The sequence below is a fragment of the Tenrec ecaudatus genome, chromosome 14 (genome assembly GCF_050624435.1).
Source record: "Tenrec ecaudatus isolate mTenEca1 chromosome 14, mTenEca1.hap1, whole genome shotgun sequence".
In the NCBI taxonomy this organism is placed as follows: domain Eukaryota; kingdom Metazoa; phylum Chordata; class Mammalia; order Afrosoricida; family Tenrecidae; genus Tenrec; species Tenrec ecaudatus.
This window is the reverse complement of record NC_134543.1, coordinates 39902391-39922808: the sequence shown is the minus strand read 5'-3', so window position 1 is coordinate 39922808 and position 20418 is coordinate 39902391. Positions and strand designations below refer to the sequence as shown.

The following is a 20418-nucleotide window of genomic DNA, read 5'->3' as shown; positions in this document are numbered from 1 at the left end:
CAGCCACCCCATTCCCCACTCGACTAATTCGGCCCCATCAGTGTGAATGAGCTGGATTTGACCCTGCGGCACTTATTGCACCTGTATTCCATATGAAGAAAGCCGTGTTGCTACAAGGGCCTCTATTTCATGACTGTTTCAATCACAAAGCCGTTGTTGCTTCTATTACATTTCAGCTCCTTCGATTGCACTCTGACCCACATGACACGGCCCTGTCCCTCCGTCACTGTCTTAGTAATAGTGCGGCGGTAACAGAAGTATAAGTGGGTGCCTTTCACCAACAAATTTATTTTCTCACAGTTTCGGGGGGACTAGGAATTTGAATTCAGGGCCCGGGCTCTGGGGTTAGGTCGTTGTCTCTTCAGCTTCCATTCCTTGGCTCCTTGGTAAACTTCACACGGTAGGTAGATCATCTCTCTTCCCCCAACTGGGTTTTTATAGCTCAGAGGTTGACTCCAGCCACACTTTACATCGAATGCTGCTTCATTCACATTACAAAGACGGACCCGGTCCTAAACAGAATTATAACCACTGGCTGTAAGTAATTTAGAGATTAGGAATTATAACATATATTTGGGGGGGGATTATAATTCAATCCATAAATAACCAGAGTCCTGGCATGGCAAAATTTCACCTTTGTTGAGTTCATAGCTTGTTTGGGGCAGCGGCAATGAGGAACTGTCGGAAAGATGGAACCCTTATTTGGTTCCTGGGCATTAAAAACTGCAAACTCTTGTCATTACAATTAAGAAAGAATTAGCACCGTGTTGCAAATAATCTCTCTTTTTAATTACATAACGGAACCGAGGCATCCTGAAATGAAATGCACATGACCACGTCTTTCCTTCCCGGGCGCCGGATACGTAGTCTCTTGCAGAAGCTCCTCTGCCCGATGGGGGGCGGCAGCATCCAAGTGATTCACTCCGCGAAGATTTGTAGGTGGAGGGAGGTTCGCATTCACAATCTTTTTGACTCCTCCCGCTCGCCGTAGCGCCTTTGCCCGCTCGAGTTTCAATGCGCGTTGTTGCTCGGTGAAGCCGAGTCCAGTACACCGCCTGCTCTCCTCCTGATCATGGCTTCTCCGAGTTCCTTCACCTACTGTTGCCCTCCACCCTCCGCCCCGGTCTGGTCAGAGCCGCTGTACAGTCTGAGGCCGGAGCACGCGCGGGAGCGGTTGCAGGACGACTCGGTGGAAACCGTCACGTCCATAGAACAGGTGAGGTGGCAGGAGCGGGCGAGGCGCCCGCGCGGCGGCTTCTGGGAGCCGGAGTCCGGGCCGTAGGGTTTCACGACGGGGGCACTCACGGGGGAACTACGACTCCCACAGTGCACCGCGACCCCTCCCCGCTGGGAGGCTCTGGGCGCCGCGGCTGGGGCTTCGGAGTGGAGCACTTTCGGGGGCCAGATTGGGAAGGGGACATTACTCGGGGCGCGGTCTCTCTCCCTCATGGAGGAGAAACTTGTTCTGCGTTGGGGGACGGAGGCGGCGCGGTGGGTCCGACGGCCCACTCCCTTGTGCCGGGGCTGCGCGAGGTTCTGGGGCGCACGGTGTCCTACGCCCGACTCGTTTGCGGTTTCGGGACTTAGTCGGGGGAAGGGGGGCGGCCATCCGGCGACCACGCTGCTCCATACTCTGCTTCCTATCCGCCTGCTGAGCCAGGCTTGGGCCTGCCTCGGGGCGAGCGGTTTAGAAGTCAGACAAGCACGTGAATCGGAGCACCAGCTCTGTGGGTTGGACACAAAGTTAAACGCTAGAAATACAAAGATGCACGAACACAGCCCTTGCCCGGGAGCCGCGCTCGGGCGAGTGGGGGAAAGCCCGGAAAACATACAGAGGAGATGGGGAAAGTATCGCATTTTGAACTACTTGTGCTCAAAGGCCTAGAAGCAACGCGGAATTCGGCACTTTGAAAAGTCGCGCTTTCATCTTATTTTTCATTCTCTAATTGGGAATTGCCCCAGGTTTGTTACTTGTTGTGGAGAGGTTTACTTATCTGTCACTAGGAGAACTGGTCAGGATGGCACTTTCTAGCACCAACGGTGCTTCATGAGTCCGTTTGCTAAATTAAGATCTTACTAACATCAGTCCCAAGGAAGCCCTGGCGTCCTAATGGTTACATTGGGTTGCTAGCTGCAAGGTCAGCAGTTCGAAACCACCAGCCTTCTGCAGGAGAAAGATTGGGTGTTTTACTCTCTTAAAGAATTACAGGGGGAACGGATTACAAGGATCTACATGTGACCTGCTGGGGGACGGACAACAGAAAAGTGGGTGAAGGGAGACGTCGGACAGGGCAAGATATGACAATAATAATTTATAAATTATCAAGAGTTCATGAGGGAGTGAGGAGTGGGGAGGGAGGGGAAAACTGAGAAGCTGATGCCAGGGGCTTTGATAGAAAGCAAATGTTTTGAGAATGATGAGGGCAATGAATGTTCAAATGTGCTTTACAAAATTGATGTATGTATGGATTGTGATAAAGAGTTGTATGAGCCCCTAATAAAACGATTAAAAAATAAAAACCTGAAAAAAAATTACAGTCTCGGGGAAGGGAGGGAAAAAGGAGGAGTTGATACCAAGGGCTTAAATAAGAAAGTAAATGTTTAGAAAATGATGACGACATATTTACAAATATGCTTGGTGCAATGGATACATGGAATGTTTTAAGAGCCCCCAATAAAATGATTTTTTAAAAGCATTAACAGTCTGGGAAACTCACGGGTACTTCTACCTTGTCGTATCGGGTTACCATGAGTTGGCATAACTTGAAGGCTGTGATGTCTGTCCCCAGGCTTAACCTAGTAGGTTTGTCTTTGTTGTTTCTACCAGAAGTCAGGACTGTGAGAAAAATCAATAGGGATAATTTTGTTGTATATTTATGACTATAAATTAATTACAACAAGGGCTTGAATACAAGTCATCTACATCAGACACAGAGAAGCCGTTTTAACTGGACCTTTATGCTTCGTTAGCTTTAGGGTGGAGAAGGAAACCGGCGCCTTGGGAATGGAGTCCTTTAGCCCGCTGCCGCTTCCTTCCACAGAAGTCTTGCGGAACGTTGCAGTGGAGTCTCCCATCAGCAAGCTCCAGAGGGGATTTTTGCAGTGATAGGCTGTTGAGTTGATTCAGGACAAGCCTTTTGTTCTTAGACAATATGAAGTTATCCCTTATATCAAAGTTAAATGAATTTTCCCAGCAGATAATAATGTGGATAGATGCGGATAGAAAAAATGGAATCGGAAGTTGGTTTGTTCATAATCTGCTTCCTCCTGAAACTTCCATTTATTCACAGGGCTTTACTTGAAGGTCCGCTGTGGGCCTGTCCTCTGCTTCCTAGCGGACTGATTTCTTAAACAATAATTGGATGGTAGGAGTTAAACCTTAAAACTGTGGAAAGAGCCCTTAGCTGTGGGTGCTTCTGTTCCCTTCCTTCATTTTCACCCATTCGACAAATAACTTGAGTGCCTTCTACATACCACGGAGTAAATCAGTGCATAAAGAAGGCCAAATTGACCCTTAGGGAAACTTGCTCTAGGCTAGGGAGGCAATTTAAAAAGGAGGGGAAAATATGTGTATATGCATACGTATATGAGAGCTCTTCAAAAAGTTTATAGAACAATTAAAATATGGATGTTTTTTGTGAACATTTTGAGGTGCGTGCGCATGCATGTAAATTTAGGGAGAAGGGCTGCCAAAAAAATTTCCAGGATTCGGGGAATAAAGTGTGTGTGCGCGGTAGGCAAATGGCAGGGGAGGTTTGGATGTAAGGCAGCAGAAGGCAATCTCTGATGTGACCATCTGAGACTTGCAGCGACTGAGGGAGCCAGCCAGGTGTACATTTGAGGGAAGACAAAGCAAGTACAAGGGGCTTGAGGCAGGATTGCGCTTGGTAAGTGAGTAGAGGGACAGCCATTGTGAGGAGAGGCCAGCCAGCAGAACAGGAGTTGCGGTGGCATTATGTAGGGTCTTAGAGGCCATTACGGCTACTCCGAAATTCCTTTATTGCGATGGGAAGTTATTTGGCTCGGCAACTTGGCATTGACCCCTCCACCCCACCCCCCAGGCTTCACTCTTCACCCCTGTCCACCCTGTGCTGTGGTTCTGGAGGCAGACTTGTGACCTCTGGTAGTACTTGGCCGTCCTGGAGTAGTGTTAGACGTATGTAATCTCTCCCTGCAGGGTTGTGTGCCTGGCAGGCTCCCTAGACTCAGGTAAGTCATGTCTCCTGCCAGGTCCCTTCTCTAGATTGGTCTCCCTCACCACTCCTCCCTTTAGACCTTCACTGCCACTCGGAGGGGATCAGACACCCCCGCCTGTGTTGCAGCCCAGGAGTACTGACTGTGGTTTCTTACACCCCCCACCCATACCTTTACCCACAGTTCCTTTAGAAACTTTCCTCCAATTACGTAATTCAAATGTGCCATCTGTTTCCTGCCAGGACCCAGGCTGAGTGGAGGGTTTTAAGAAATGGAGTGACACAATCTGCTAGCTCTTGTTACTTATGTTTTAAAATCCTGCTTGCATTTCTAATAGGCTTATTTAGGTTAGGGTTGAGAGCGGATTGTGGAGAGGAGAGAGGGATGCAGGGACACCAGTCAGAAGGCTATTGCAGGACTTCAGGTGAGAGTTAGTTAATGGCGGCTTAGATCCAGGTAGTGTTCCCTTGGTGTTGAAGGTTTTGAGGAATAGTGAGGTTTGGGAAATTTTTTCACAGTCCCTACTTGACAAGCTGTTTTGCTGGTGTATTTCCCTTTTGTGATTCTAGGAAGAAGATATTGTGGTATTGCTTCTGTGGTTAGTGGTTCCCTGCCTTGTGCCGTCTGGAATAACCCCCCTGTAACGGCTCTGTGAGCCAGGCCAGCGGGTAACACTGACACAGGCTTACGAGGTAGCAGCTTGCCAAATATACTGATGTTCACAGAAGATAGTACTCTGTTTTCCTTGCTCTGCGGTCATTGGTACAGCCTACTGGAACAAAAGCATCCTGCACTGGAAATGACAGGTGCCATTCGACAGTGTCACATCATGTGCAAAGCCCCTCTGAAGGAGAGTAGAAGGATGATGTGTCTTGGTCCCTGTCCTCAAAATTCTTTTCTCCAGGGGGAAAAATAAGAATATGCCAGAAGCTTCACAGAATGCTGTACACTCCCATATAGTTAGGAGCTGCTTTATGATTGCCTTGCACTGGAATTTCAGCGCGTGGTGAGCCAGCTCTGGGCTGAGGAGTCAGGTGACTCCATGGAGCATGGGGGCCTGAAGGTGGGTTGTAAAGGGCGGAGTGGGAGGCAGCCTTTCTTGGCTGGGAACCATGAGGAAAAGGCATACCAGAGTGGAGGGGTGTGTCGGTGTGTGGCAGGAGATTAGATCATTCCGATGGGTGAGGCTTCCACTGGCCTCCAGTGACGGGCCATGAACCAGGGCAGATTCTGAAAGCAGAATCGGCAGGGGTTCCAGGAAAGACCCTAGCAATCCGGCTGTTGAGAGATTTCAAGTTAAAGCTATTAACTTATTTGTAGGTTTGTTGTTGTTGTGGCATTATTTTATTGTCTTAAAAATGCACGTAAACGATTCGATCTCATTATAGTTTATTACTGAAATACAGGAGAGAAAGGTTCAGTTCCAGACCTGAAGGTGACTCAGGACCATTGTCTTGGGGGGCCCATCACCCCATCCTCCCAGTGCCCTAGTCTTCTTACGGGTTGGGTTCTGCTGCACATTGCCCTAGTCAGTGCCCTCTCATGTGATTCTCTTTGGGGGAGTGAGCAGCACCATCTAGACCAGCAGTTCTCAACCTGTGTCTCGACCCCTTTGGGGGTCGAACGACCCTTTCACAGGAGTCACCTGATGCTTAACAGTAGGAATATGACAGTGATGAAGTAGCAGTGAAAATAATTTTATAGGTGGGAGCCACCACAACATGAGGAGCTGTATGAAGGTAGAAAGATTGAGACACTGGTCTAGTTCTTCTGGACTCAGGGTTGTGGAGACTTTTGTTTGCATGGTCCATTCATTCATTGCACTGGTTTTCATGTGTGTTTCAGTTTTCGCCACTCTTGTCTTCTGGACAGGGAACGGCCAGTATTTGCACCATGGAGGGCTGTTCAGGAGCTTCTAAGACACCAATCACTACTCACCAAAATATCCCCAAAAATATGGCTCTGATCACCGCAAGCCCTGCTCCTTGTACCTCAAGTTTTCATAACATCCCTCTGTGTGCTGTACCAGTCATGGCTAGTAAATACACACCTTCAGACACGTCAGGTCTACGTTTATTTGTGGGTGTGCTCCAGCTCCCACTCCCACCTGTGTAGCCTGGGTGTTTAGCACGTACTCGTTTATGTTTCTGGTAGAAGCAACCAGAGCTCTGCTTGGCTGGCTGGTTAGTAGGCGAGCTACGTGGACCTCTTCCTCCTCCACCCCCACCACCCTCAGTTTACTGGAATTTAGCAGCTGCCACATGTACAGAACTATAAGGCAATCCCAAGTATAAAATAATCTCCTACTTTCCTTAAAGAGTCCAGACAGTAGTTTTTTTTTTTTTTTGGTCAACTCAGAAATATGAGAAGGCTTCACAAAGTTTGTGGAGACACTCCATTTTCTTTTATTTCCATTTCTCACAAATGTCTACAAATCCTCTTTGTGGGCATGCAGTGTTGTAATAGCATCACCAGCTGGTGGTGGGGGGCTTACCACAGAAGTTCTTGTCTTGCACTTCGGCATGCTAGCAGCCTGAAGTAGGGTCTCGGCAGGGCCCAGACCTCTGAAAGCTCTAGCAGGGGCAGGCCCTTTATGGTTCTTCCTAAGTCCCTGGTGGTTCCTGGCCAACCTTAACCTCTGTGACACATCTGTCCCCGTCTCCATCTTCTCCGGCTTTCTTCTCTGCATGTCTTCTGTGGCTCTTCTCTTCCTCGATGAGGCACCACTGCTGTTGTTTCAGGGCCCACCCTACTCCAGGAAGCCTCCCAGGCCTGTTCCACACAAGGCCACAAATACAGGTCCTCACGGGTGATCACTTCAGCATATATTTTCAGGTGACGCAATTCAATTCGTAACATGTTTTAGATAAACCTATATATATATATATATATATATATATATATATATATATATATGCACATCGATCTATTTCTCCATCATCATACATAAATATAATTACATATGTACATGCCTGTATTTAGACTTCTGTAAATGCCCTTTGCCTCCTAGTTCTTTCCTCTATTTCTTTTCCTTTTCTTGTCCCACTATCCTGCTCAGCCGTCATTTGGGTTTCAGTAACTCCTCTCTGTTAATTACCCTTGACCACGCCCTACCAGGCCTCCTCCACCCTCCTCACCACCAATTTGGATCACTTGTTGTTCCCTGTCCCTGGGTTTGTTAGCACACTACCTTTCCCCCCTTCTCTTCTTATCATAGAACTTTTTTCTTCAAGCTTTTCACATGTATCATTGACCTTAGAAGTTTTATCAGTGTAGGAGCCAGATCTTAAGCTAGCCAATAGATTTTTCTAGACTACAGTCAGAGTTCTTTGATTCGTTGCTTTTGAATATGTATAAGATGCTTCCATTAAATATTCAGTGTCAGGCTACTAGTATCCATTTACATAACGTTGACCTTTTCTCTTTTTTTGCAGGGTGCCCAGTTGATTTGTCATCATTGCACTTAACCACTTACTCCATGTTTTGTTTTTTTAATTTAGCCTTAAAAGGCTGGCTTACCATGCCAACCTGCACTTGGAGCTGTCGAGTTCATGTCCTCAGGAACAAATACTAAATCTGTGTTGCATTGGTCTGTCTCATTTGCTGGTAGCACTGTAAGTTTTCCTCCGTAAGCAGCCCAAACCAGTCTGGCCTGAGTGATTTTTAAGCTGGCAGCCTTCAACGAGTATTTTGTGTCCAACATGTTGGCATCAGAATCAATTTGTGGCCACCCTGTGTGCAAGCTAAGGAAACACTGCTGTGTTCGCGCATAGCTGAGGACTAGGCCGCGTGTTGAGGGCGCCTGGCGTGGTTGAGGGCATGCTTGCTTTGATGTGTATTGGAGTGCTTCTGACCTACCGGCTCATAGTCAGCACTGTACTGGACAGTATTCCGCTGGGACCCTTAGAGGGTTTTCTTTGGCAGTAGATCACCAAGCCCTTTACCTTAGCCTTTGTCTGGACCCCCCCCTTCCCCCAAATCTGCCCAACAGGGTGACCCTGCTGGTGTTTGAAATACTACTGGGACAGCTTCCAGCTTAATAACAACGTGTAAGCTCCTACAGGACGACAGACTGACAGGTGGTGGTGATAATAAAAATAAAGTGATTGGGGAAACATCCCATAGCTAGAGGACATTTGTAAAGATTAGATTGTAAAGTAATTGGTCTTTTCTGAGGCATAGTTTTTAGAAGAAGTATCCTTGACTTATATTTAAATTATTGTATTTATTGTTATTTTGCTGTGACTTATCGTTAGCATGAATCTCGGGCAGCACGTCTGCTTTCTGGAGTCCTCTGCCTGCGTGGGAGAGGGGCAGATGTGGGAGAGGGGAGCCATGGGCCGTGGAAAGGAAATTGGGGCTGCATGAGGTTGGTGTGAAGCTGTGAAAGAGAAAATATGTAGCCGGTTCTGACCACTCATCGGTGAATGGAAACTATTCTGTGCTTCAATGATTGCTTTCTAGAAAAACAGAGCTGTTGAGGAAGAGGCAGATGGTTAGCTCTTCATTTATTTATTACTGTGCACCCAAATATTGGGGATTTGTGTGGTTATGATTGGGGATTTGTGTGAAGTTATGTAATCTCTGGCCCCTAGAGCCTAGCTCAATCTCTGTCACAAGCTAATATATGCATTAAGGGGTTTCAAGGAGTTCATGGAAAATGGAATTATAAGATAATGCAGTTTTGCTATAAACTTTCTGAAGTCCCCTTTGTATATATACACACACAGATACAAACATATGTGTATATATAAAATAATATACATTAGTTTATATTATATATTGAATATAATGTTATCTAAAGAGAATATGTACATATAGATACATGTAATCTGATTTAAGCAAAGTATAATGTGACTCAGAAACAATGAGCTTGTGTCTTTCCAGAAGCGAAGATAAACTTCCGATAAACCAACCAAACCGATGACTGTCCAGGCAGTTCCCACTCACAGTGAGCCCAGCAGTGGGGCTGCCCAGGGGCTTCCCGGGCTCTGCACGTCTTCCTCTCCCTGAGGGAGTCTGTCTTTGCGGCTTGAAGCTGGTTGCTTGCCCGCCACGTCCCCAGGGCTGCTGACAAAGCCAGCTCACTGGCCAGGAGTTGTCCTCATCTGCAAGACAGATGGAAGTGCTCCACCGGGGTCCGAGGCTGTAAATCTTCCTGAGAGCGGTGGTCACCATCTTTCTCCCGAGGTTGGCAGACATGAACCACCAACCTTGTGGTTGGCAACCTGGTGCTTAATCCATTGTGCCACCGGGGCTCATTCCTGATAGACCAGTAGGCCATAATTCTGAACGAGCTTGTGTTTTGTTTTGACTGAAAACTAAGTGACCGGGAGACCTCCTGACTGTGCTGGAGAGGCGGTCGCGGTGCGGACAGGGCCACATTTAGCTGTGCTGTGCATTGGGCATCGATGGGCACACACAGAGAAGGTGGTGAGGCCGGTGCCCGACCGGGCAGTGTTTCCTTCTGTTGAACGTAGGGTCGCCCTGAGTTGGAACTGCCTCCAGCACCGAACGAAAGCAACACTTCGTTAAACTGGGTCACCCTGAGAACCCGGCGATGCTGTGCTGGGGAAACCGGCGAGGCCGGCACAGCTGACTGCCGGTGACCGGTGACTGCAGAACACAGCCCCTTTGTCGAGGCCGGCCTCCGCTCTGGAGGCGTGGGAAAGCTCCGTGATAAGGCTTGCGTGATCGCCCAGCTAAGCACTTTGGAACCTTTCTCAAAAGAAGTATCTCTAACAGAAGGGACGAATCACCACATAATGAATAGCAGTTTCCCTGTAACCTAGAATTAGTGGTTGTTGCCATCTTATTTCTTCACTTTGGATTATTTGTTTAAAGAAACACAATAACGGACAGAGCCACTTTCCTCTAGCCCCACGGTCGCCCACCTTCCCAGAGTTAGGGGTGGATCCCGTCTCGTCATTTTTAACCCTTTGAGGCGTCCGTGAACATGGTACTTGTAGATTTAAAAAAACTTAGGTAAGTGTGTCACACTCTCCTCATTATAAGCAGTTTTGACCTCTATCCAAATTTGTGTGTTCACGTCGGGTTCATGCTAAATAACTACTGTTAGAAGATACGTTTTCCAAAAGGGGGCAAAAAAAGGTAAAATCATGACTCCTATAGATTAAAAAAAGGAGCACGTGCTAAAAATTCATTTGAACGTGGTGCTGGAGAGAATGCTGAAACTACCAGGGCTGCCCAAAGAACAAACATCTGTCTCGAAGAAGTCCAGCCAGAATACGCCGTAGACGCAAGCATGGCGAGATGTCGTCTCAGTGTACTTCTGATGTGTTGTCAGGAGAGACCAGTCCGCTTGGTAAAGCAGAAGGGCAGGGGAAAAAAAGGCCCACATGACACGGGTGGGCGGTGGGTGGCTGCCACACTGGGGTCAGGTACAGGAATACGTGTGCGGCTGGCGCAGGAGCGGACCGTCCCGTTTGTTCTGTTGTGCACAGGCCTGCTCGGAGACGGAACCGACCCCCGGACCTAACAACAGGAGCAAAAACCTCGCCATCTAGCCCATTCTGACTCGTGGGCAGGACAGAACTGCCCCTGTGGGTTTCCAGGAGCAGAAAGGCTCAGCTTTCTCCTGACACCATCAGGGAACTGGTCAGATAGTATGACTAATTCCAAAGAAAAGTGAAAAGCAAATCCATACGGAGTAAAGAAGTTGAAATGCAAGTGGAGGCAGAAGTGCTACAAAAGGGCTTTCCGAATATTGTAGCAACACCATGATAAGCACATACTCCCCTTAGCACTGAAGGGACCCTGGCGGCACAGTGGGTTATGGTCGGGCTGCCAGTTACAAGGTCAGCAGTTTGAACCTCTTGAGCCTTCCATGGTGGAAAGAGGAGGCTGGTCCCGAAGAGAACTGAAGACCGATTCTGGCTGGCCCAGGACAGGGCAGTGTTTCTTTCTGTTGTGCTGAAGATCGGAATGTACTCAGCACCTGCCAACAAGAACCGGCAGAATGAACCTGTGTGCCACGGGAGAAGTGAACTCCCACAGAGCCTGTTTGCACTGGGAAAAGCCTGTTCCTTAGCAAGGGTCCTTCATTGTTAATACCGGCATCCAGTGGAGAGTTTGTTCAAAGCAGGTGAGCGGAAGCCAGCCTGATAGCTTCTGGTTTTACAAACCCAGTCTGTGCCCCAAAAGGAGCTCTGGTGGTGTAGTGGTTGCAGTTTGGCAGTGATCCACGTGAGTGGCAGTTCAAAGCCACCAGCAGCTCCGAGGGAGACAGACTGGGCTTGCTTTTGAACATTTTATTGGCACTTCATCCACACATCATACAATTCAGTAGTTCAATAATATAAGAAGAGTTGTATAATCATGACCACACTCAATGTTAGAATATTCTTCTTTGTACTCATTGTTATTAGTGTAAATTTTAAAAATTGTGACAAAAATATAAACAACAAAACATTTTCCAATTCACTAATTCATTGCCATCAATTATATTCTTCATGTTGTACATTGATTATTGATATCCCTTTCCAAATTATTCCACCCCCATGAACAAACTCAATGCCCCTAAACCAAAATTCTTCCTCCTTTCACCCATGGCAGGCATAGGTCACACTTGATTTCTGTTTAAAAATTTTTTCAGTAGTTTTCATAATATTATATTCACATAACATACACATTCATAGTTAAATAGCTTTCAAAAAGTTGTATATACGAGGTGGTAACCATCCAAAAATGAAATTATTTTTTTCAAAGCTATGTATTTAAATTTTTTTACAAAACAACCTTATCGCCTTCAAAGTTCTCTCCATTACACTTAATACATGTGTCAAATCTGCGATTCTATTCTTGGAAACACTTTTCAAACTCATCTGTTTGGATGGCTGACAGCACCTCGTCCTAGTTTTTTTCTTCACCTCTTCTGTGTCATAAAATTGCTGTCTTTTCATGTCCCTCTTCATTCCCAGAAACATGGAGTTTCACGGAGTGAGGTCAGGGGTGTAGGGTGTAGGGGTGTAGGGCAAGAGAGGCATGCTGTTTTTGAAAGAAACTGGTGCACTGAGATGGCTGCGTGAGCAAGTGCATTGTCGTGGTTTCAGAACCAGCCCCCCATCTGCCACAAGTCAGGCCTTTTTTGTCACACACTGTTAGGCTATCTTTTCAGAACCTTTAAATCAGCAGTTCTCAACCTGTGGGTCTCGACCACTTTGGGGGTTGAACGACCCATTCACAGGGGTCTCCCAATTCATGACAGTAGGAAAATGACAGTTATGAGGTAGCAACGAAAATAATGTTATTGTTGGGGGGGTCACCACCACACGAGGGACTGTATTAAAGGAAGGTTGAGAGCCACGGCTCTTAATAGAAAGCTTGATTAATTTGGTGGAACAAACTCCAAATGCACTACGAATTGACATTTTCGTCCGGGAATTTGATGGATGTCTAGAAGGAGGTTTGTCATCTATCGACATTTCCCCTTTTTTGAAATGAGAAAACCACTCGTGCACTTGAGGTTTTCCCATAGTGCTGACCTTCTAAGTGTGTTCAACATCACAACTGTTTCTGTGGCATTTTTCCTGAGCAGGGAACAAAATATCACAGCCGCACACTGTTCTCTTAAGTCGGTCATCACAAAAAAGAGGTTTGAGTGAAACTGCTTTTACGAAAGATTTCACTGTGACCAGAGAGAACCTTCCCAGGCAATGCCACTGGGTGCACTAGCTCAGAGCGAGTTGCTGGATGCTTCCCTGGGGAGGGGGTGGGGATGGGGGTGGGGCATGCTTACTATGAAAGCTCTGCCTAATGGAACTTTTTTCCATTTTGTGGGGGGGGATACCCCCTCGTACATCATCACAATCGGTTCTAGTGCTTACTCCCCCTTCACACTTTCATTGTTTGCTGCCCAAATCTCGCCCCTCCTCCACATCCCCGATAAAACAGTGCATCGGTTATTGTGTCTATGCGCTCACTCCTCTTGTCCTGGGACATCTAATCGAAATAATAAAACACCAAATCAAAACATAAAGAAGAAAATAATGATATAAAACTAAAGAGTAAGAAAATACCACCAATAATATTTTTAAAGCCAGAAAATACATTTCTGTTGCGGAACAAGTGAGACATATTTGAGCCTAGAGCAAATTCAGGTTGGGCCAACAGGGAGGTCAACTGACCAACACATTGTACCATGCATGACTCGATCCACCATAATCAAGTCTACAGTAGTCTGTCTGACAGTAAAGCTGTGAGTGCCATGCCTGTGGTCGGACGGGATCTGCAGGAGCGTACTCTGACTGGAGAGTCTGCAGATGGGTTGGGGGCTCCCACCGTCCTCCTCAGCCTTCTATAAATGGAGTGTTCACAATTTAAGCTCTGATACTGTTCCCTTCGTCATATTTGAATTTTTTTATTGTCATTTTGGGTCACAAAGGCTGGTGTGCTTCTTTGATGGGGATTCAGTTGATGCCTCACTTACAGACAAACCTTTAAGACCCCAGACACTATTCTAATTGATCGCTGGGCACCGTCTGCGTTCTTTGCCACACTTTGCTGTAGCAAAGTGACCTCTTCATGAATGTGAGTATCAAGCAAGGGCCATGTGATAAGAACTAACTGCTCCCAGACAGGGACTAGAATTAAGTGGGAGCCCAGAGTCCATCTACTTGTCCACCGGTTATGAGCACCTCTGGTTTACTTTGGCGGTCATAATGTGGCAGAAACCAAAACCAACAAGACCAAGAACAACAGCAAATAAATCAAAAAGATAAACATTGTCAGGCATCCTCCTGGGGTTTAAGGTGATTTCACTGATAACATCAGTAATTTTTCCAGTGGCTTAGAATATAAGATGCTTTTAGTATGAGGATTTATGCAAGCATAGTCCGACTACAAGCTGCATTCTATGAGTTGTTGCTCTGTACACATTGGTTTCTGTGATCCAGATCTGGTCATACTGGGCATGGGGGTTGGTGCTAGGGGGAAATTTCCTGTAGCAGTCCTTACAAGGGCGCATCCTTGCCTGTCATTAATATCTGTCATATTAATTCAAGGGGAGCACTGAGGTAATAAATATGTAGTGTGGTCTGAGTCCCCTTTTATTGGACACCCACTAAGCCAGGGGCCCATCGCTGCTCAACAGCCGCCATTTCCGCAGTTTGGGGGAGGCCGTCCTCTGCTTCCTCTCACATTAGGGAGTTTCAGTCCGAAGTCCAAGGCTACAGGGAGTTTTGAAGTAGGATCCCGTTTGTTCAGTCGGACTTCCACGTCGAGGCCTTCTGTTTACTGTAAGGCCAGCGGCTAAGGTCGTCATAGTGTATAGTTTATGGTGGGGTTCACCGAGGCTTGGGTAGAAACATTAGAATGGGAAAGACTGGCCTTTCTATTCCTGTAAGCAGTTGCAGTCTCAGAAACCCATAGGGGGTTTGCTGTGAGTCAGCCTGGACTCGATGGCAGTGAGTGAGTATGTGGGTGAGCAAGCTGAGTGGAGTGTGTGACCAGAGTTCCCAGCTAGTGCTGGTGCTGTATTCTGGGGAGCACAGTTTGAGAACCCTGTGAACCATTCTCCTGCTATTTCCTGTTTATTCTGGGCCTTTACGTGACTGGCTCTCAAACTCAGATCGCAACAAGGGGCCAAGCAGGTCAAGTCAGGCAGGAGATAATGGCAGGCCTGCGCCTGTTTCAGCCGCTGTGTCAGCCCATCTTCCTGAGAGCCTCCCTCTTTTCCACTTCCCCTCCACTCTACCAAGCACGGTGGCCTCCAGGGCCTGATGTCCCCTGAACACATGTCTGACGCACACGAGACGAAACCTCACCAGAGGGCATTCCAGTTGGATTCTGCCAAGACGGGTTTGTGTGTTCTTTTGGCAATCTATGGTACTTTTCAAAATCCTCTTCATAACAATACAGTTTTGGGGATTTTTTTTCTCCTGTAGCTTTTTCTGAAAATTCGTTAGAATACTGCAACATAGGAAGAATTTTACATTGAATAGCAGTATAATTAACACCCAGATTCTAACATTGATCGTTTATGAGATGAGGGTTTTTAAAATGTTCCTAAGAAAATTCATTCTTTTAATTCCAAACTTTCTGAAGCTAATTTGAGCTTGCTTTATCACATATTTTCTTAGTTCATTTAGGAAGAAATTGCAGGCATCGATTTCTCCTAAGCATGCACGTCCAGTATGCCAGCTGTTAGCTAGCCGTCAGTATTTGTAGTTCTGTGCGTGAAACGTATATGTTACCAGTACACTCATCTTTGCTGACTCTTGTCAAATGCACACGCCCGTGTCACTCGGGAAAGTTCCCCATGCTCCTTCCCAGACAGCCCCGACTCCCACACCTCCCTGGGAAGCAACCGCTGTTCCGGTTTTTCTTTTTCACCCGGTGATAATTGTTGTGTTATCTTACTGAGACTGTGGTTTGCCTTTTCAGTAGAGGTTTCACCAGTGGTCTAGGTCCCCACTCACCGGTCCCCACACGCGTTTGTTGAGTAATAGTGGTTATTTTCTTCACAGTGCATGAACCTTCTCCAGCTGCCCTTCCAGTCATCTAATCCCCACCCTTTGCTCTCATTTTTGTTTTAAACTCATTGTTGACTGTTTGGTCCGATACAGGTGAATTTCTAAAGGAGTGCCGTACTTATGGGTGATATTCTTACTTTTTAAGCCAATTTGGTCTGTAGCTTTCCAGGAATCTCATGGGTTAGTTTTGGTTGTCAGCTTAAGGAGTAGCCTAGCGCAATGGTCCTCTGGTTTCAACCAGTCCAGTAGGTGTGCTTTTATCTTGTCAAGAATTTAAGGTTCTGGTCTACCCCCACCCCACCCCATTCTATTGTGGACCTGATTAGAATGCTGGCAAGTGGGAGGCACAAGTACCATCAAGTTCTTTGGGTTTGAGAGTAGATGCAGCCAGTTTCCTTCTTTCTCTTTTGCTCCAGATGAGTAGAGACCAGACGTTGTGTGGCTTCGTGCAAGTTTTTAGGACCCCAGGCAATACCCACCAAGCTAAGATGTAGAATATAACTTTATGAGCTGTATTGCACTAATTGGCCAAGACTTGCCGTGAGACTAATCCTTCGAACCCAGAAACTTAATTGCACAAGGTGTTCTAGTGACATCAAGCTGAGTATGTCCCACGCCTGATGGCTGTTAACGCTGATATGTTGATAAGGAGGTGTTTATTGTGAACTAGGTGAAGGCTTACTGAGCAAATCAGTTTTACTTGCAACAATCCATATACATTTTGTGTCATCTCATCGCCTGCAGTCCCCACCATGAAGCATTTCTATCCCACTTCCTCCCTGTGCTTCCTGTGTCCGTTCTTCCTCCTTTCCTAACCCTCCTGACGGCTGCTCTTTTTATTTCAGCTGGTTGATTATTTTAAGGACCGTGTACCTCTGTGGTGTTCTTGGTATCTCATTGTAGAGCATCTGCAAAATTGACGACTGTTTACCTTGCACCCAATCCCCTCCTCTATAGGTAAGGTAGGCTGGAGTCAGTTTACAAACAGATGCAAAACTGGGCACATTTATTTTCATTTTAGCAGCTATAGCAACATTTTTTTTTTTTGGTGGATAAAAATCATTTGCATCACTATCCGTTTTCTACAGGTTAATCTCTTCAGAGTTGTGGGCTTGCCGAGCCAATGACAGGTGGAGATAACCCAACAGATGAGCAAGCCAGGATATACCCATACGTGCTCCCTTGTGTATGTAGACATACGCATGTATGTGTAACCCAAACACCCACTCAACTCCGACTCACAGTGGCCTGTAGGATACAGTAAAACTGTCCCTGGGGTTTCCAAGATGAAATCTGTACAGGTCCAGACAGCCTCACCTTTCTTATGTGGTGTAACTGGTGGGTTTGAACCAATGACCTTAAAGTTAGTAGCCCAGTGCTTACTTCAGTGCCCTTCCAGGGTTCATGGCATATATGGATATAAATACTTTTTTGCTGAACCTTTGAAGGCAAGATGTAGGTACCATGATACATCATTCCTAAATATGAGATGGCTTCAAAAATTTTGTGGAAAAATTCCACTTTCTCTTAATTCTATTTTTCCACAAGCTTTTAGAAGCCCCCTCATACAAAGGATCCATCTCTTAAGAATGACATTTGTCCATATAAGGTCAATGAATTGCATCTAAGAAAATAATTCCGTAATATCATTTAATATCCAGTTTATTTGAAAATGTTCCCCCCTCCTCCCAATTTAATTTCAGAACTGTGTTTGTTTCTTCCTTTATTTTTGTTTCTTTGAACCAGGAGCCAATCAAAGCGCATATAACTCAGGCTATTTTTAAAATTTAAAGAGACAGTCCTTTGGGGCTAAGTCTGGTGACTCATCCCAGGGGCCTGTCTCGTAACATTTTCATGTAGTCATGATTCTGGAACAGATGCTGTAGGCCAGCAACCTTCTCCCATGAGACCTGTATCTCTCTTCAATAGCATGATTGGGAACCGTGTGCCCTGAGTCCAGAGGAAAGGAACCAATGGACCTTTTGCCATTTAAGCACAAGAAAAGTATCTATGGCCGGGAAGCACTTACACTGCCTTTGTCTTGTATCCACTGTGGTGGTTCTTTTGCAGAAAGGAGATAACTGGCAAGTGTAGTCCATTCCTTTGAGATGGAACGGAAACAAGGAAGGTCAACATAGAGTGGGAGGCCCCACAGAAGGAATGTGCTCTAGCTCCTCTGTCTTGAAGCTGGTTCTTTTTGCTCCGTTCACATTTGAGGTCCATCGTGTTCAGAATTCATGGAAATGTAGCCAACTCTTTTTTTTTCTTAATAGCCTGAGTTCCCCTCTACTTAAATTTAATTATAGGTCCTGCTTTATAGGTGTTATGCAGTTGCCATGACTACTTCCATACATTCTATACCACACGCTAAATTTCTAACTTGACTTGTGGGGTGGAGGTCTCCAAGGCCCATGATGAGATGTGCTGAGAGCATTCGATACGTGCACAGCCGTCATTGATGACAGCAAGAAGGTATAGAGTCAGCCGAGGGGAAAGGTGCAGGGAGGGGAAATCTAGAGGAAACCAGTCACAAGCTTCCAAAAGAGCTCTCGTAGTGGGGACCTGGACACACACACACACACACACACACACACACACACTGTTTAATTCCTTGACATGGACTTGTGTTCTCCCAAGGAAGCTCATAGAGATCTAATGCTAATGGTTTTTACTGGGAGCTAGTCAAGTATCCTCTGACTTCCCATGTATAAAAATTCCAGACTCTCAGAAGGAAAGCAGAGGCACAGCATAAACGTGTTGTTTGTACAAATAGTCATGCTTATTAATTCTGGGCATGGTCCAGAAGTCCAAGTTGCTAAACCAGCCAAAGCCAACCTTGCAAGGAAACCTGAGTAGCAGTTTCAGACTTACTACTTTTCCCCCTTTCTTCTTTCATGTAAGAGTTTTTCCTTTCCTTTTATGTAAATTAGTGCACATGAAGAATGCTTGCATCTCCCTTTCCGATTTCATATTAACACTGGGGAGCTCTGTGGGAACAAGAGAAGCCAAAGAACAAAACAAAGAGACAGAGATTCTATGGGGGTTTATTTTTATTTTCTCACTCCTAGATGAGTGCTCTTTCAGTTCTGTATTAACCCCTTAGTATGTGTGAAAACAGTAAAATTGCTCAGTATTATTTTTAAGATTGTACTTTAAAAACCATAATGTATGCTCTGAGTTGATATTTTCCTGTTTAAAAATATACTCATTCCTAAAGATAACCCAAAGAATGAGAGAGCTCTAGATGAGTTCTTTAGCAGCATATCTAGACTGTATAAAGAGCTACTGTAACTCAGTGGACCAGCCTGGGTGGCTCAGTGGTTGAGTACAGTGGTTGGCAATTCAAACCCATCAGCCACTCTGGACGAGAGATGTAGCAATACTCTCTGGAAAGACTTACAGTGTTGGGAGTTTGATGGGTACAGTTGTCTGCATTCTACAGTCACCTTGAGTCGGAGTCAACTCCAAAGCACTGGGTTATCACGGGTGATAACTCGATAACAAAAAAGACAAACCAGTGATCAAATGAGCAAAGTATCTGAAGTAAACATTCCCCAAGGAAAGACTATAATAGCCAACAAATGCATGTAAAGATATCATTAGCCAGAAAAATGCAAATCAAAACCACAATGAGCTATACCACTTCATACCCATTAAGCTAGCTATAATAAAAAACACGTCAGAAGACTCAAATCAAGCAGTCATATCAATGTGAATGAGGGGGGCCAGAGTGGAGACCCAAAGCCCATCTATAGACAATTAGACATCCTCTCAGAGAAGGGTCACGAGGAGGGGACAACTCAGCCAGGGTGCAGTATAGCACTGACATAACACACATTCCTCTAGGTCTTTAATGCCCCTCCTCCCCACTATCATGACCCCAGTTCTACTTTATAAATTCCAGCTAGACAGGAACATGTATACTGGTACAGATGGGAGCTCTTGACACACAGAATCCAGGACAGACAACCCCTCAGGAATAGTAATAGGAGTAACGATACCATGAGGGTGGGAGAAGCGGGGAGGAGAGGGGGAGAAGGGAACCAATCACAAGGATCAACATATAAACACCCCTCCTCCCAGGTTGATGAACAACAGAAATATGGGTGAAGGGAGATAATATAAGATATGAAAATAATAATTTATAATTTATCAAGGGTTTATGGGGGGTCAGAGGATGGAGGAGGGAGGGAAAAAAGAGGAGCTGGTACCAAGGGCACAAGTAGAAAGAAGATGTTTTGAAAATGATGATGGCAACATATATGTACAAATGTGCTTGATACAATTGATGTATCAATTGTTATAAGAGCTGTAAGAGCCCCAATAAAATTACTTTAAAAAAGATAATAAAATCAAAACCCTCATACACAGCTGGTAGAAATGATGCAGCTGCTTTGGAAAATTGTCATTTCTTTAAACTGGTAAACACAGAGTTTACCTTTGACTCAGGACACACATAGGTATATACCAAGAGAAATGAAAAGTTGGATGTTTATAGCAGCATACAATAACCAAAATGAACACACAACCCGCATGTTCATCAAATGATGGATGCATAAGCAAAATGTATTATGCAATGGAATAGTATTAGGTAATATAAAGGAATGACTCTTACATGTAATATAACATGGACGAACCTGGAAATCATTATGTTAAGTAAGAGAAGCCAGAAATAGGACCTTTGGAGAAATCAGTTGTGTATTTGAAAATACCCACTTAGTGAGCTTCAAAA

The 20418-nt window shown here is 45.6% G+C and overlaps 1 protein-coding gene across 1 annotated transcript in view; it reads left to right on the top strand.

The window, feature by feature from the left end:
• The first annotated feature begins 957 nt into the window (after window positions 1-957).
• FNTB (farnesyltransferase, CAAX box, subunit beta) overlaps window positions 958-20418 on the top strand; it is a 67141-nt gene continuing 47680 nt past the window's right edge. Inside the window, exon 1 of the mRNA XM_075530635.1 lies at window positions 958-1216. Coding sequence (XP_075386750.1) covers window positions 1073-1216 — 144 coding nt within the window. The 5' untranslated portion in view covers window positions 958-1072. The remainder of the gene's footprint in view (window positions 1217-20418) is intronic.